Source organism: Enhydra lutris, unplaced genomic scaffold (assembly GCF_002288905.1).
Source record: "Enhydra lutris kenyoni isolate GAN:26980312 unplaced genomic scaffold, ASM228890v2 scaffoldscaffold3, whole genome shotgun sequence".
Classification (NCBI taxonomy): domain Eukaryota; kingdom Metazoa; phylum Chordata; class Mammalia; order Carnivora; family Mustelidae; genus Enhydra; species Enhydra lutris.
Genome location: NW_019154087.1, coordinates 21,032,125 through 21,050,078, shown reverse-complemented (window position 1 = coordinate 21,050,078; position 17,954 = coordinate 21,032,125). Strand labels below are relative to the sequence as shown.

Genomic DNA, 17,954 nt, shown 5'->3' with positions numbered 1-17,954 from the left:
AAGTGACCTGGGAAAGCCAGAGTCTTAGTCCTGCCACTCAGTGGTGGATTGAAGCATTTTGCCCAAAAAAAAATCTAGGTACTTGATTTTGTTAACTTTGTTTTTGGAGACTATAAATGTAAAAAAAAAAAAAAAATTTATAATGTTATAAATAATCTGCAGTATTTTCTAGCATCTGCTAAAAGACAATTATTCTTAACATGAGGTGTATCTTCAAGATAATAGTAGCAATTACATCCATAGAAAAAGGACTTAATAAGCATTTCCTTACAAATCTGGATATGGGAACCTATTGAAATTTTCTTGACATGTGCTTGAGTCTCATTTTCCTTAGAACGTGTTACTGAGTTGAAACCATATTCAAAGGCTAGGTCGATTGATCCCCTGTAAAATACACTTGAAGGTTAAGTAACTACAGAGCTCGGCTAATCCCATGTAATCTGCTGTTACTAAATGGCTGTTTGTATTCCTGGCACACCAGTTTCTGAAGCTTAGGATTTGGTTTTTACTTTTTGTTCAAATAACCTCAAGAAGGAGCGATGCGTCTTTCCGCATGTCTGTGCATTGTACTTATTAGCTTTTCGGAGGGAGTGAGCTGTTCATGTCCTTCACAGTGCACCTGCGATTATCAAGGCAGAAATGATGGCACGGGATCAAGGTATGCTCCTCTCCTTGCTACTAAGTGTTCTAGTGATTCTAAGGAAAAGGGCTCCAACCAGATAGCCTTACTTTGAATGCAAATTGTTGGCCAGGTATCAGAGGAGAGAAGGTTTAATTTACATAAGCTTTAACCTCATTGTTTTAATACCGTTTGCCCACTCCGTTGTTTTCATTTTGAGCTGCTGAGCTCTTAATGACTTGAGACTCTCAAACACATTCTGTGTTACAGAAGTATCCATTGCACTCGTATTCACATGTCCGCTTCAGGAGGTCAGACTACTAGAATGAGTGCAGCCTCTCAGCTTGTTTATAGAAAGCAAGCCCAGGAGGGAGGGCGGATCAAGAGGTGCTTGACGTGCCCAGATGATTTGCTTCCCGGAGTTCCCATTTCATTTTGAAGGTTATTCATGCCAACTAGATAGATTTTTTAAAAGTAGGAGGGAAGCTCACAAGAGTGAAATTAGAGAGGTTCGTGATTAAGATTTTTCATTTTAAAGTTTTGGAGTTTACAAAGACATTGAAAGATGTGGGTCAGCCCTGTCTGTTGCAGATACTGGAGGGCTTCACAGAAGTCAGTTGCCCTCTGGGTTGCTTTTAACATCTACCTGTGAATTGAGAATAATTACGTACTTTTAATATATGTGAGCCCTTTGAGATAGAAGTTAAATGAAAAACAGGACTTTTGTTAGCTAAACGTGGCAGAACTTGATTTTTTTTAAGGATATTTATTTATTTATTAAAGACTTAAAGAGAGATAGTTGGGGTGGGGAGAGGGAGAAGCAGGCCCTCCCCTGAGCAGGGAGCCTGATGTGGGACTTGATCTCAGGACCCTGAGATCATGACCTGAGTCAATGATGCTTAATGGACTTAGCCACCCAGGCACCCCTGGAGAGGATATCTGACAACAAAATAAGGTTATTTTGTGACTTGGCTGAAGTGAATAGTGAGCCTCCTACAGAAAATAATTTGTTAAAACAATCACCCAATTTATGCCTTACAACTTTAAACAAATAAATAACAATTAAAACCTATTTTTGAGCAGTTTGTCTTATTGTATGAACTTTACTTAACCGACTCATGGTATCTTTTTGAGATATTCTCTAGGTGGCTTCAGACAAAGAGAACAATGTAACAAATTAAAGACCTACTTGGCAAAAGATATGAGGCAGCTAATGACTCAGGGCAGGGTACTTTTGAGAAAACAGTCACAGAAATGTTTTTTTCTTGGTGATGGCCCCATTATTGATGGATTTTGTAAAAACCATAGCATAGGACTCTAGAAATCTAGTTTGACTGTTGTCATTTTATAGACAAAGAAACACAACCAACCATACAGAGATTATAAGCCTTGTCTAAGGTGACAGCACTGAGTTGATGCCGGGACTATTTGATAAGGTCTTTGTTTCCTAGGTAGACTTTTTTCCATTACATTGGAATGCTGACCTAATAAGTAGATATCAGATCATTCCCATATAAAGTAGCAATGGAACTTGTGATACAGAATAGAGATAAAGAATAATAGGAGTTCCTAGAGAATTCCAATGATTCCATAGGGCCATCTCCTGAAGTTACAGAAAGATGACCCTGTCAGTACACCCCAGCTTTATGCTGTCTACCTCTCTTCACATTATACTCTGGCTTTTGAAATTCCCTGATTTAATGTCATGTATTTTTATGGGATGGCTGTTTCATTGCAACTATGTACAAGTATAATGTATTTCTATGTATAACGTAATTTTACATTATACAATTTAGACTGTGCTTTGCAAAAAATTTTTAACATCCGTTTTCAGCATTCCAGTGGGGGTGAGTATATAATGAGACTATTTTAAATAGGTCTTTTTTCAGGTTAAAATAAATTAAATTCTCTGATTCTTCATACTTTTCACACACACACGGGACAGGCTTGTTTTTCTGTGCCTGTTTTATACATTGCCACTAAACAAGATCACAGTGTGACTTATTCAAGGTCACTTCAGTTAGTAATGGTAAGAGGAGTAAACTCAGAGTTTGATTTATTCCTTAGGCTAAAAGCAATGCGCCGGTCACTTTATTAAAATAGAGTTCAACTGGGCGCCTGGGTGGCTCAGTGGGTTAAGCCGCTGCCTTCGGCTCAGGTCATGATCCCAGGTCCTGGGTTCAAGCCCCACATCGGGCTTTCTGCTCAGCAGGGAGCCTGCTTCCTCCTCTCTCTCTGCCTGCCTCTCTGCCTACTTGTGATTTCTCTCTGTCAAATAAATAAATAAAATCTTAAAAAAAAAATAGAGTTCAACTTGAAGCATCTAGTGTGAACAATTGCTCTTTCTCTTTTCTCCCTCCCTTCCTTCCTTCCTTTTTAAAATTAAATTATCTTTAAAAAGATCAATTTATAACTTCAACAGGGTTTAAAAAAAAAAAAAACCAGACCATTTCCTAAAGAGGTTAAGAGAGTGTACTTTGGAGTTGGATAGACATGGGTTTGAAAGGTGGCTGTGTAACCCACTAGCTATGTGATCTTGGGCAGTTACCTTGTGTTGGTGGGCCTCGGTTATTTTCTCTGTAAAAATGAGATTGATGATAAAAATAGCAAACAACCACTAAGTGCCTATTATGTGCCAGGAAGGTATAACATTTTATATTCTTTTCACTTAATTATAACAGGCTATATGGGAAAATGAAATGGAGGGATTGGTGAAGTGGCTTTTCATGGCCACAGAGGAAGTGGCAGAGCTTAGATCTGAACCAAGATCAGCCTGACCCCAGAGCTGGTGCCTTTACCTCTTTTCCCCAGTATCTACCTTCTAGGGCTGTTGCTGGTTAAATAGGGTGGATGTGATATGTTGCCCAGGCCTGACACATAGAGAGCTCCATCTGTGTTAGGCTGAACCACGAGATTGCTGATATTTGTTCATTTTTAACCTGCAAAAGTGACCATTTCATATGGTTCAATCTAGAAGAAGATGATGGTAATGATGATGATGATGATGAATTATGAATAGGTCAGTCAGGCTGAACAACTGTTTTGTGAAAACCAGGAGGAAATGAAAACCTGATGCATGTTTCAAGTATTATTTTTTCCCATGGGTCTTGGAAAGCAGGTTTTCTTCCATTGCTCTTGTGACACTAGGTCGGTTCTATGTAATGACATGGATATGAACGAGGTCCCTATGAACTTCCCCGTGGACACTGTGAAGCTGCGGATAGAGAAGACTGTGGTCCGCAGGATCCCCGCAGAGGCCTTCTACTACCTGGTGGAGCTCCAGTACCTTTGGGTGACTTACAATTCCGTGGCCAGCCTTGAGGCCAGCAGCTTTTACAACCTCAAGCAGCTACATGAGTTGCGCTTGGATGGAAATTCTCTGGCTGCTTTTCCTTGGGCATCTCTGCTGGACATGCCCCATCTGAGGACCCTGGACTTGCACAACAACAGAATAACCAGTGTGCCAAACGAGGTGGTCAGGTACCTGAAGAACCTTGCCTACTTGGATTTATCGAGCAATAGGCTGACCACACTACCACCAGATTTCCTGGAGAGCTGGTCCCACTCACTTACATCATCACGGAGCCTGGAACTTACACCACGAAGAATTGTTCTTGGTAAGCTCAGAAGCCTCTGGGCTTCTCAGGTCCAGATAATTTGTTTTGCAAGGCTTCAGCTGCCCAGTCTTTACATATGTGTCAAATTTCACTTCTTACTCTCTACTTGCACATTTGGTGGGCTGGTACTTTATCGGTTGATCTAGGTCAGTTCTAGGCCTTACCCTGTGTAAGGTGTAATGGCTGTGTGCGCTGGAGTGAGGGCAGCAGTGTGTGTGTGTGTGTGTGTGTGTGTGTGTGTGTGTGTGTGTGTGTTGGGAGGGAGAGGAGAGACCCTCATAAACCAAGAGACTAACGCTGCTGTTAGCTTGGGGCTCAGTGATAAAATCCACCCCCCTGCCCCAATTCTGAGAGCACATCAGTGCTCCATGCCCTGCCCCAGCCAACCTGCTCTGTTCTCTGTTCAGCCCTTCATCAGACTCTTCAGGAGTGAAAGAGGGGCACTGGCATCTTTACAAGGTGGTGGTGGTTTTATTAGTTCAGGAGAATAGCTTCCAGAGTCTCTTAATCTAAAAAGAAATGATGAAGACAATCTCCTAATGGATTAGTGTAGCTGTGATTTGTTTTGCAGACTTTGATCTTGACTTTGTTTAGGTTCTGTGGGTATTTGTCTTGGGTTCTTAAAGTGTAAGCTCCTTCCAGTAAGTCTTTCTCTTCTTCTTTTTTTTTTTTTTTAAAGTACCTTCCCACAGTGTTTTGCATGGTGCTCTGCACATGGAGAATGCCCAGTAAATGAGGTTGCCAGATTGAAATCAGTGAACTGAGACCCTTCTCAGGGGTACCTGCGGGCAGTGAGGCCTCTCATACTTTTGTGTGAGACACAAGCCTAAGGCTCTGATCAGTCAATTTGATCTCCTACTAAATTCTTGTTCACCCAATAAGGCTGTGTTGTCAGCTCACTCGTGACGTCCATAGGGCCATGGAAGAGGTTGTATTTCTTGGGATGAAAGAACTGATTGTTTGGCCAATGAAATGACTTACAAGCCTTTTGGTGTGAGAAGCAACTTGATGCTGAATTTATGCCAGGAATCCCTGCTGACCAATATCACATGCTCAAATATTTGCTGAAGTCAAGTATAAATAATTTGAAATTTTTTTTTGATAAAAAGGAAAATGCTGTGGCAGCATTTAAATGATTTTAGCATTGCTTTGGTTGAAATGTAAATGCATTTTGGTGCTTATGAGACTAAAAGTGTGAGTGATAACCAAACAAAGAGGAAAAATCATGTAATTATTTATTCTATACCTATTTTATGTTTGCCTACTGCTTATCTAGTGCTTCAATCATTTTTATTAAAGAATAAAAGAAATATTATAGGGTTAGCTAGGGAAAAAAACATGAATTTAACAATAGCTATGGAGTCCTTATGTCTACCGTGATAGACACCATGTAAGCCTATATTGTAGTATTTATTTTAGCCACTAATTTAGTTCTTGTGACTAATAGCTAGAAACTATCTTAATTTAAATAATGAGATTCTGTTTCTCTACACATTTTTTTCCTACACATTTTTCTAAGTTTCTTTAGATTTGCCAAAAGGAGCTATATAGTGGAAAATAAAATCAAATTACCGAACTACTATTAATAGCTCTCTAATGATTAGTCACTAATATTGTTAATATCACTATAAAGAACTGATTTGCAGGACATTAATATTTTTTCCATTGTGAATTAAATCTGGGTGAAAATTTAGGGATGAAATGGAAAGGGTTATGAAATTTCACTGTTCATGAAGATAAACATGGAGATAAACATCTCTGTTATGGGGTTCAGATTCTTCAAAAGCAGATTCTTTAAAGGGGTAACATGAAAATCCTTTTGATATAACATTAAATTTAAAAAACAGGATGTGTCATTGTACACGATCATAACTATTTTAAAATGTGCAAAGAAAAAGACTGAAAAATACACTAGCTGGTTAACTGTCCTCTTTGGTGATGGGACATCTTTTCAGTATTCTGTATTTTCAAAATGTTCTGCAGCAATCATGCATTGCTTTCATAGTAATGATGATAATCATGATATAAATAACAAAAGATAATTTGAAACATGTCCAGTCATATGTGGCAGCTGATCTTAGCAAAGCCATGCCTGCTATGTAACGAAAGGGAAGAAAGTACTCTCCTCTAAAAGAAGACTAGCTCATATGTGTGAATCACACACAGAAAACTCAGTTTTCTCATCTGGAAAATGGAGGTAGGAAGACTCACTCCCTCCTGCTCATAGGATTGTAATGAGAATATTATGAGATAGTTTATGGGATAGTTCTTTAGAATATGAGGTGAACAGTCTCTAAGGTTATGATTTTAGATCAACAATAAGCCATAGCAGCTGTGACGGAGATGGGAGTGTCTTATAAAGAAAGATTCCTCTATTTTGGCTTTTTCTGTTATTTTACTTGTGTTTGAGTCTTCGAATTTCATCATTAAAATACGGTGATGAAAACCAATGCTAGCTTTTCTAGAACTTGGTGTATAACTGTTGCAACTGTATCTTTCCAGGTACCCCGCGGAATTTACTTTTCTATTATTACAGTGGGATATATTCTGCTTTTATTTGTTAGTGTCCTTTGTTTATTATTGTGAGCAGATGGAAGTTATGTTTGTAACAATAATAGTGGTAGCTAATATTAATGGAGTGCTTACTCAGGGCCAAAACTTGTTCTTACATTTTATAGATATAACTTCTCCCAGTCTCATGTTAACCCTGTGGTAAGTACCATTCCATCCCCATTTTATAGAAGAATGGAGACACACATTAAGCCATGTGCGCAGACTTACTCATCACACAGTGGTGGAGCTGGGGTGAATACAGGTGGTTTGACTGCACGACTCGTGATGTTCCCCACTCCTGCATCATGCAGGGTACTGTATGGGATAATATCAGAGTTGTCTTCCTCACATACGCCTTACTGATATCTTTAAGTAGTGTATTTATTTTTAAAAAATTAGGAAGAGGCTTTTCCATTACTCCTCTTTTCTACATGAGTAAAAATTTCTACATGAGTTAAAAAAAATTTAACAAAATTGTCCTCCAATGTATTATACAAACATAAACTAGTGTCCTGCAAGTAAACATTTAAATGAAGTGTGAAACTAGACTGGATTTTTTATTTGCGATGCAGGTAAATTTCCATGGCCTCTTCCTCAGGAAGATACAAATATTTACACAGGCAGACTCTATAAGGCCCAACACTCTTTGTCCTGGAAAAAGCTTGCAGGAGGAGAGGGCATTAAATGCTTTGTTGGTTGCTTTATTGCTACTCGAATTTGCTCAATTGCAAACATGAATTCTTTTCCTGTTCAGAATGAAGTTTACCTGAAGGGCAGTAACCACACGAGTATTTCCACAAAATTTTTCTAAAATGGTGTTCATTTCATTCAATGAACACTCCTCAATCCCAGTTGATAAGCTGGTTCTTTTTGAGGCACAGAGGAGATAAATCCACATAGATAAGTGAACTCCTTGCCAGGTGCTCTTTTGAGGACTCCTTGGTAGGATCTGAGGACAAGGCTGTAAAGTGGGTCTGTAATTACTACCTGCTTTGTACAGCTGGTGAAGAAGCAGAGTCAAGCTTCAAGTTCACTCCATCCCCAGAGATATCATTCTTTTGTTTTTTAAGCCTTTTCTAAATTGAGGAGTTGAGGTATAATTTGCATACCGTGGATCTTAAGTGTACAGCTTAGTAAATGATGATAAATGATATACCCTGACGAAACCCACACCCTCATTAAGATATGGAATAATTTCATTACGCTGGAAAATTCCCCTGTGCTGCTTCTCGACCAGGTGCCTCCATTTCAAGCAACCACTGTTTTTATTCATCACAATAGGTTAATTTTGTCTGCCCTAGAATTTTACATAAATGAAATCATACAAGATGGCCCTTGTGCCTGGCTTCTTTCATTTAGCATTATTGTTTTTGAGATTCATCGACGTCGTTGCATGAATGGGTAGTTCCTTCTGCTGAGTCATTTCAGTTTTACAAATATATGAATTGTTCATCCTGTCTCCTGTTTTTGGAAACATGGGCGGTTACCAGTCTTTAGCTATTATGAATTAAGCTGCTATTAACATTCTTACACAAAGCTCTTTGTAGCACATATTTTCATTTCTTTTGGATAAATTCCTAGGCTTCAGATTGCTAGGTCATAGGATGGCTATGTATCTTTTTAAGAAACTGCCAATTTTCCAAAGATGTTGTACCATTGTACACTCCCACTAGCACTGCACAACAGTCTACTTGCTCCATATTCTTACCAACATTTGATGTTATCAGATTTTTTCATTTCCACCATTCCTGGGGGTGATGGGTCAGGCAGTGATTTGACATTGTGATTTTAATTTGCATTTCCCTGATGACTAATGCTGTTGACCATGCTTTCATTGGGTTATTGCTCATTGCTATATTCCTTTATGCCAATATATAATTTTTTAAAAGTTTTTTTAATTGTTGAATTCAAGCCTTTTGTCAGTTATATGTATTATTAATATTTTCTCCAAACCTGTGATTTATTTATTCATTTTCTTCATGGTGTCTTTGGTAAGAAGGTTTTAAATTTTAATGACATCTGATTTATTAGTTTTTTTCTTTTATAGTTAGTGCTTTCTGTGTCTCATCTAAGAAATACCTGTCTACCTACAAGTCTTAGAAATTCTATTTTCTTTATAGTTTTAACTTTTATATTCAATTTCTGGCTTTAATTTTTTTTTTAAGATTTTATTTATTTATTTGACAGACAGAGATCACAAGTAGGCAGAGAGGCAGGCAGAGAGAGGAAGGGAAGCAGGCTCCCCGCTGAGCAAAGAGCCCAATGCGGGACTCGATCCCAGGACCCTGGGATCATGACCTGAGCCGAAGGCAGAGGCTTTAACCCACTGAGCCACCCAGGGACCCCACTGGCTTTAATATTCTTACCTTTTTTTTTTAAATATTCTTATCTTTTATGCTTATGACTTTGTTCTGTCTCAAAACAGTTTTTGAGTATAGTGTGAGGCAGGGGTTGAGGCTTTTTCTAAGCAGATGTCCAGTTGTCCCCCCACCATTTGTTGAAAAGACTTTACTTTCCCTCCTGAATTGTTAAATGCCACTGCCACCCCAAAACTGACTAAGGTATGATTTTTTGCTTTCAAGAGCTTGTAGTCAGCAGAATTACTTTTGTACAGAAATTTATTGCGAATTTTTCACAAAAAAAAAATAACACATTTAATTCAACTACTGTGATGCATGGAAAACATTATCCTTTTAGAAAAGGAATAAGGCAAAATTGATTTGCCCCTATCCAAGAATAGTTAGTTGAACTAAATTAATTAGTGCAAATTACTGTGATTGTGGTTGGTATGTTGCCTTGAAGGAATGCAGTACAAATAATAGTTTAACTTCAGGGAGTTCTTGTACCTTTGTCCCCAAAAGGGAAAAAAAAACAAAAACAAAAACAAAACACTTGATGAGTTGGTTCAGCCCTCAGGTCACTCTTATTATTCAGGTTTTAAAAGTTGTGCCTTTGACCTTGATGTTTCAAAGCTAGAATAAATACTCTATTTTTAAGGATTTAAAAAATATTTTCCTGTTTTATATAACTTTAAGACATAGCCAGTTGGATTAATTTTTAAAAGAATTTTGTTTCAGGGGCACCTGGGTGGCTCAGTCGGTTAAGCATCTGACTCTTGATTTTAGCTCAGATCATGATCTCAGGGTTGTAAGATGGAGCCACTGCATGGGGTTCCATGCTCGTGGGGAGTCTTCTTGAGACTCTCTCTGTCCTTCCCTCGGCCCCTCTCCCTGCTTGCGAGCATAGGCACACTCTTTCTTTCTTTCTCAAATAAATAAATCTTTAAAAAAATTTTTCTTTCACCATTAACATAGGTTTATGACAGTTTCATAGCATGAATAAAACTGTAAATGTTACAGTTCTTGGATCTTCCCCTATGTAGACATTTGTGCTCCAGACATCACTGCTTTGACATGTGTTTATAGATAACAGCACTTATAGCTGCCACCCCTGGCTCTAGACGTTTTTAGGTGATGAAATGAGTTATGGTGGAAGGGATATTAGATTAGGAGGCTGAAAATCTGGGACTTAGGACTCTAAGCTACTTACAGAACCAAGGCAGTAATCTCTTTGTGCTTTAGTGTCCTCTGATGTGAAACTCAAAAGAATCATACTAACTTCATTCATGAGGTCAGTGTAGGACATATAGAGCTTGAGAATGAAAGCTCTGAGGATACCAAGGTTCAGATCCTGACTATATTCAGTTGTATGACCACAGAAAGATCCCTTAACCTGAGTGTTGGCTTTCTCCTCTTTAAAATGAGTATGATGCTAGTATTATCTACCTCATGCTATTGTCAGGATTGAAGTAGACAAATGCTTTAGCATGCTTAGTACTGTTGGAAGATAATTTTCCATGGCCTCTCACATTTCTGCATGTCTTGTGAGCAGAGACCATCACTGACTGTCTTTTGTCCTGAACTATCTTTTTAAGGACGTCTGTGTACAGAACTGCTTTGGAAGGTAAAGATATGTCTCTGTCCAGAGAAACGGTAGGCATGTTTACTGCCTGGTATAATGAAGAAATGTCTTCCTCCAGAGCTGTAAACTATCCTCCGTCTCTGACCAGTAGTCTTATGTCTTTTGCCAACTGGGAGGTGTTAGTCCCCCTAAACTAGTATAAAGCTCAGACCTTTTACAATTCTTGACAAAGTACAATATTTGCCACATAGGAAGCAATCAGTGACTGTCAACCTGTTTTGTTATTATTTTATAAAGCAAAAATCTAGCATAACAAGTGTTTTGAGAGCATAAAGTTTTATCCACATATTAATTATTATGTGACAGAATGAAATTGATGTTTGCTGGCAAGGTGGATATTAGAGACTGGTCATAGACATACAGGACTAAATGTAAGAAGTTCAAGGTGATTCACCCATGGAAGAAATGAAATTTCTAAGATAGAAGATTTAAAAAAAAAAAAAACCCAGCAAGTTTTTACTAATACTGGCAGAAAAATATGAACCAATCATCAAGTGCTAATATAATAAAAATAGACATATATAGAAATTTATATTAAAACAAAAATAGACCTAAATAGAATTTACAAATGGACAGTTAAATCTTCCAACATGGTTAGCATTTTTTAAAATTGCAGTTCTGTCTTTTTTCCTTATGAATCAATGTATAATCTACTTTATTAGTAAAAACCCACAACCACAAACATTATTGAGATAAATCCCTTGCAACCTTGGGCTTTATGTGAAGCTGTTGTAGGACATTATCACCCCTTAATAGCCTTAGAGAGACTTTTGTCTGCCAACGGCTCTGAAGCACTGTCTTAGATCTTTCTGGGATCTTAGCAAATAATTTTATAGTTTCACCCTCCCTGGATTTATTTGATTTTTGCTCGGAAGCCCTTTTCTTAGTTTGAGAACTTTGGAGAGGCTGGGAGTAAGAAGCAGGGTTTTTTGTTTGAATTTTATTTAAAAATTTTTTTTATTATGTTCAGTTTTATTACTGAACCCTGCAAGTTTTGGCTCCTTTCTCTTTAACAGTTCTTCCTTTAACTGTCCTTTCCATTTTACCATGAGCAGCAAGAAGACACCAGGTAGCACTTGCAGTACTTGGTATGGAAATATCCTTAGCGAGAATGTTCGTTTCCTTGAGTGCACTTTATACTTTCCACTTTATACTTAACCACGCATGACAATGTTTCTCAACTTTCTGCCGCACCATCAAAGGGTCTGCTTTCCTCTAGTTTCCAGTAGTTATATTTTCCTCACTTTCCTTGAAAGCTCTCACTGATGGTCCCCTTGAAGGCCAACACACTTCTGCTAACAGTTTGAAAGCTGAGGGAGGCAGTCCTCCAACCGGAGGCTGTCAGCTAACTGTATTTCTGCTGCTGATTCTCTCTTGAAGGGGGATTTGAGCAGTGCACCTTCTTGGCCACCATATATGACATTTATGCCAAGCTCTGTTCTAGCCTCTGCCGGTCTCCAGTCTTATCTCCTGACATTGCCTTCATCTCACTCTGTACTTTTGCTACACAGAACTTGTACTACCTTCACAGATCTTCAAACCTTGCAAAACCATGACATAGTGAGGGCTGAATTAGGGGTTCTCTCTACACCCTCCAATATTGACAATAATATACTTCCCGAGCACTCTAGAAATATCTCTAGCAGTGTTTTATAGTATTCTGTGGTACTTGAATTAAAACCTTGGCTCGGATGCTGATTAAGCTATATGGCCCTGCTCAAATAATTTGATTTCTCTGTATCTCAGCTTCTTCATTCTTAAGATGGGGATAGTAATCCTCTTTCTCATAGGATTTTTAGGATTAAATGAAATAATATAGACAAGCGCTTAGAACAGAGTCTTGCCCAGAGTACATGCACAATAAATGTTGGCTATGATCATTAATGACCTGACCTGACAGGCTGTATTCATTCAGGTAGCCAAACTGCAGAGCAAAATTGACAGGGAGGCGACTCCATTCCATCTCTCAAAGCACTTCTATTTTTAGGGAGATAATACAGATACTTGCTTGCCTGAGAGGTTGTGATGTAAACAGAAGTCAACAGAATAATCTTTGTCAATCTTTTCCTCCCTTCTGGTTTAGGTCTGCAGGACAACCCTTGGTTCTGTGACTGCCACATTTCCAAAATGATCGAGCTGTCAAAAGTTGCTGACCCTGCTGTAGTGCTGCTTGATCCTCTAATGATTTGTAGCGAGCCTGAGCGCCTGACAGGGATTTTGTTTCAGCGGGCTGAGCTGGAGCAGTGTCTGAAGCCGTCTGTTATGACCTCGGCCACCCAGATCACATCTGCTCTGGGCAGTAATGTTCTGCTGCGGTGTGATGCTACTGGCTACCCTACCCCACAGCTCACATGGACCAGGTCTGACAGCTCACCAGTTAATCACACAGGTATTTTCTTTATTCCTTTTTTAAAAGAGTTTATTTATTTGAGAGAAAGAGAGCATGGGCACAGGGAGAGGGAGAAGCAGACTCCCTGTGAGCAGGGAGCCTGATAAAGGGATCGATCCCAGGATCCTGGGATCATGACCTGGGCCGAAGGCAGACGCTTAACCAACTGAGCCACCCAGGCATCCCTAAAATTGACTAGTAAATTCTAATAAAATATGCCAAGATTGTTGTATGAAAGAAATTTGAAAGGTTCGTTTTATTTGTTAATTATTTTCCTCAGTTTATCTAATTACATAGATGAAATTAGACAATATGATTTTTTTTGGATAGAAAACATGATCCAGTGGATAGACGATTCCAAATAAGGCCCCTTGTCTTGCTGCATCATTTTGGATATGACTCACGTAAAAATGTATAACTATTACAGTTTTCTTAGAAAAGATTTTCATGCAAGTTTCTCATTTTTGAAGGATTATTTAAATAATAAATTACATACAAACCTTATCATGAAGCAAAAAGTGTAATTTTTAGAAATACTGGTTACATAGACTTTTTAGATCCTACTATAACCAACTCAGTGCTTTGGCTTTAGTTTCAGTAGTGATATTCTGGTGAATTAAAGTGATATATTTAAAAAACTAGTGATATATTTAAAATTAAATGTAAATTTTATTTGTTTCTGAGAAACAAACTGAGGGTTTTGGAGGGGAGGGAGGTGGGGGGTTGGGTGAGCCTGGTGGTGGACATTAAGGAGGGCACACATTGCATGGAGCACTGGGTATGGTGCATAAACAATGAATCTTGAACACTGAAAAAATAAAATTAAATTAAAAAAATTAAATGTAAATCAAAGTAAAATAAATGTAAATGTAAATCAAAGTAAAAATAATGAAACCCGATGGAAGAAGAAATAGTCAAGGCCTAATATTCTTACAAATAGATAGTAAATGGCCCACGGCTTAAAGTAGTAAGTTAAACTTTGGGATACTAGGATACTGTTTAGTATATTATTCTTCTTCAGAAAGCTTCTGAAATCAAGACAGAATGGTAATATGTTAGATTTCAGTGTTTAGGAAAGTAAAATTCCAATGCAAAAACTATATATTATTCTTTTTTTTTTTAGATTATTTATTTATTTGACACAGAGAGAGATCACAAGTAGGCGGAGAGGCAGGCAGAGAGAGAGGGGAAGCAGGCTCCCTGCTGAGCAGAAAGCCTGAAGCCAGGTTCTATCCCAGGACCCTGAGATCATGACCTGAGCTGAAGGCAGAGGCTTAACCCATTGAGCCACCCAGGCGCCCCTAAAACTATATATTATTCTACAAATAAAAGAACCCATGGCTTATTAACTTACCTAGATTAAATATAAAATTAAAGACTGAGAATACTAATTATGACTTCTCTATGCCAGAAAATGATCTGTTATGCCATCTGGCTATGTAGCTAGATAGCATTATATGACAATGAAAAAATATTTTGGGAAATATTTAAGTAAGATCTTATAATAACCATTTTATAGGACCATGGTGAGTTAAAATTGGAGAGCATCTTTGAGACCACTTTGTCTTATCCCCTTATTTTAAAAATACAGAAACAGAGGCCTAAAGATCCTAATTGACTTATCTGAAATTACATACTCATCTGTGGACAAACGTTTACTAAAGCTAAGTCTCCCAATTCACAGCCTTGTGTCTTTTTAAAATACCGTTCCCCATACAGACCTCATGGTACTTGGCATATCCTAGACCTTAACTATACCTGCCATCAAAGACTGGTGATTGTGTGCTATTTCCCTCTTGGTTTATGTGAAAAGGATGCATGTAGAACCAGATCGGTTAGCATGTTCCTTGAGTTTTTCCTTTTTTTCCCCTTACAGAGTATATGTATTTTTTCTTACAGTAATTCAGGAATCTCCAGGGGAAGGAGTCAGATGGTCCATAATAAGCTTGACAGGCATTTCTTATAAGGATGCTGGGGATTACAAATGTAAGGCCAAAAATCTGGCTGGAATGTCAGAAGCTGTGGTTACTGTGACAGTGGTTGGTGTTATCACGACTACTCTATCATCAGATATCTCTGAAAGAACTAGAGATCACCCTGAGGAAGAAGTCCAGCCAGGATCTAGAGCTACATCCCTACCTGGTTCACGGTCATCTGCCTGGCCTTCTTCCTTCCCTGCTTCTTCCATTTTTCTTTCTACTTCTACTTCATCTCCTCCCTCCGCTGCTTTCTTCTCCTCATCTACTTTACCCTCCTCCATCATGTCTTCAGCCACAACTCCAAGCAACAGAATTTCAACAAGCCCCACCATTGCCAGCCAGCAGTCACTCCAGCTCCGCCCAGATGGGAAAAGAAATTTAAAGGTGGAAGTAGGTAGAAGTAAGCTTCCCTCAGCTAGTGCAAGTAAAAAAGAAGAGTTGGCATCAGTGAATCAAATGACACCAATGGAAAAGAATGCCACAGTAGAAAATCTCAGGATAGTCCGTGAGACTGAAGAGAGTGTGACTTTGATGTGGAACACCGTCAATACCACACACCAGTCTGAGATGACCGTATTGTACTCCAAGTACGGTGAGAAAGATCTGCTGCTGCTGAATGCAGACTCCAGCAAGAATCAAGTAACCATAGATGGCTTGGAGCCTGGTAGGGAATACACAGCATGTGTCTGTCCAAAAGGAGCACCTCCCCAGAAAGACCAATGTATTACGTTTTCTACTGACAGAGTGAAAGAAGAAGGTGATTCTCAAGTGTCTTTCCTTGTCGTGGTGAGCAGTATTGCCTGTGTTGTTGTTTTGCCATTGATTTTTTTCCTGTTGTACAAAGTCTGTAAACTGCAATGTGGGTCAGAATCTTTCTGGGAAGATGATCTGGCAAAAGAAACTTATATCCAATTTGAGACCCTGTTCCCCAGATCTCAAAGTGTAGGGGAACTTTGGACTCGGAGGCACAGAGATGATTCAGAAAAATTGCTGCTTTGTTCTAGGTCAAGTGTGGAATCTCAGGTGACTTTTAAAAGTGAAGGTTCAAGGCCAGAGTATTATTGCTAAGGTTTTACAACTTAGGGACATGTGAATGCCACAAAATTTCTTCCATGCAGTTAAGGATCTGAGGATGTAGATGACTTTTGTTCAGACTTTCATATCCTTTATGAAAATCACAAATGGAGTGTTTTTAATTATGCTTAAAAAAAATACTATGTGAGGGGCACCTGGTTGGCTCAGTCTGTAGAGCCTGCAACTCTTGGAGTTGTAAGTTCGGGCCCCATGTTGGGTGTAGAGATTACTTAAAAACTACCATGCGACTTCTGAACTGAAAAAACAAATAGTTTTGGTTTTTGTTGTGTGGAAGACTGCCATAGAAATAATTCTTAGGGTAGTTCTTAATAAGCTAATAGTATGCTTTAGAGTAATGTTTTAGTTCTTAAAAATAAATTCATGTGAGAATAGTTGTAAAAAATTGAAGTCTGAATTTTAATAGATAGTTTTTTGGGAAATGAAGAAAGATTAGTACAACCAGCTAAGCCTTGATGTTCATTCATGTTTGAAGTGCTTTATGGCATTTGCTATGGGTATTCACTGCCATTGCCTAGTGGGCGAGAGTGAGAAAGTACAAAATTTTCCATTCATTAAAGTTAAATCCAACCCAATGGAAAGGGACGGCTCCAACTCTTGGTACCATTATGCATTACAAGACTGTACAGTTGTATTAATATTGCAAGAAAAAAATTTTCCTTTATCCTTAAAGTTTTTAAGTATTAGCAAAAAGAAGTTTAAAAAGAGGATCATGAAAATAGTAAGGCCATTTCTAAAAATAGTAACCACTGCATCCTAATACATTTGCTAACAGACTGTATGGATCTTTTTTTTAAAATTTAATTTAATTTTTTTGTGTGTGTTCCAAAATTTATTGTTTATGCACCTCACCCGTTATGGATCTTAAAAAAAAAAAAAAATACGTGCTCCTTTTGAAACAATCTCTTTAATATTGTGATGTTTACTCTATTCCTTCTCCTCCTTTTTTCTGTCTTTCTTTCCTTTTTTAGCTTCAGCTTTGTCAGAAGATACTCAGGTAGCCAAAGGACAATAGCTAAGCTGTTTGTCTTTTGCCATGTTATATTTTGATCTTCGGGCTAACAGGAATAACTTGGAAGTCTTTTTTAGACTGAAAAGGATGTTTTAGGATTTTGAAGAACAGCTTCAATGGATTAATTTGGTCAAATTTTCTAGGTAAAAACATCAGGGAAATTGAAATGGAGTGGGGCACACAAATAGGTAGAAAAGGGCTTTATACATAAAATTTAGGTTTTTTTAGAAAAAAGTTTATGACTACCTTTACTAAAGATTATATTCTCTTTATTGGAGACTTTGGAATACAGAACATGTTTATAAACGTGTGTCAAAAGTCTTGAAATATTCTGAGAAGCAATTTTCAAGAAAATCCTATATTTTGTATTGGCAATAGATTGGCTTCAATGTAATACACTGTGAAAATTACAATACAAGCAGCTGAACAACGAAAAATCATTCATTCCACATGGCTCTTAATTAAAAAGGAAGAAGAATTCTAGTTTAGACATATTCTGTGTATTAGGAGGAGGCCAGCATAGATGGATGGCCTGTCCAGAACTCTCAAATGTCCCATCTTGTATAATTTCCTCTCCTTTCTCTCTCTTTCCTTTCCAGCTTGTCCTTGGTGCTTTCATCACTGAGTGCATTGTCGAAACATCTAACTGTTTTAAATTCAGTATGCATTGTTAAGATTTGTTAGAAAAATACTTTTTTACAATTTTGTGTCT

General features: G+C 38.1%; 1 protein-coding gene across 1 annotated transcript; it reads left to right on the top strand.

Annotated features, from left to right (window-relative positions):
* The first annotated feature begins 539 nt into the window (after positions 1-539).
* Positions 540-16,206, top strand: LOC111152594 (leucine rich repeat, Ig-like and transmembrane domains 3). The gene is made up of 4 exons (XM_022511110.1): positions 540-658; positions 3,767-4,236; positions 12,854-13,159; positions 15,059-16,206. The coding sequence occupies exons 1-4, from the start codon at positions 540-542 to the stop codon at positions 16,204-16,206; spliced, it is 2,043 nt and encodes a 680-aa protein (XP_022366818.1).
* The last annotated feature ends 1,748 nt before the right edge of the window (positions 16,207-17,954 follow it).

Bases quoted from the DNA above. Each gene is read 5' to 3' on its own strand.
- LOC111152594 (XM_022511110.1), top strand. From the start codon at position 540: ATGCGTCTTTCCGCATGTCTGTGCATTGTACTTATTAGCTTTTCGGAG. The intron at 659-3,766 runs GTATGCTCCTCT...TTGTGACACTAG, and splicing joins AATGATGGCACGGGATCAAG to GTCGGTTCTATGTAATGACA. The intron at 13,160-15,058 runs GTATTTTCTTTA...TTTTTCTTACAG, and splicing joins CTCACCAGTTAATCACACAG to TAATTCAGGAATCTCCAGGG.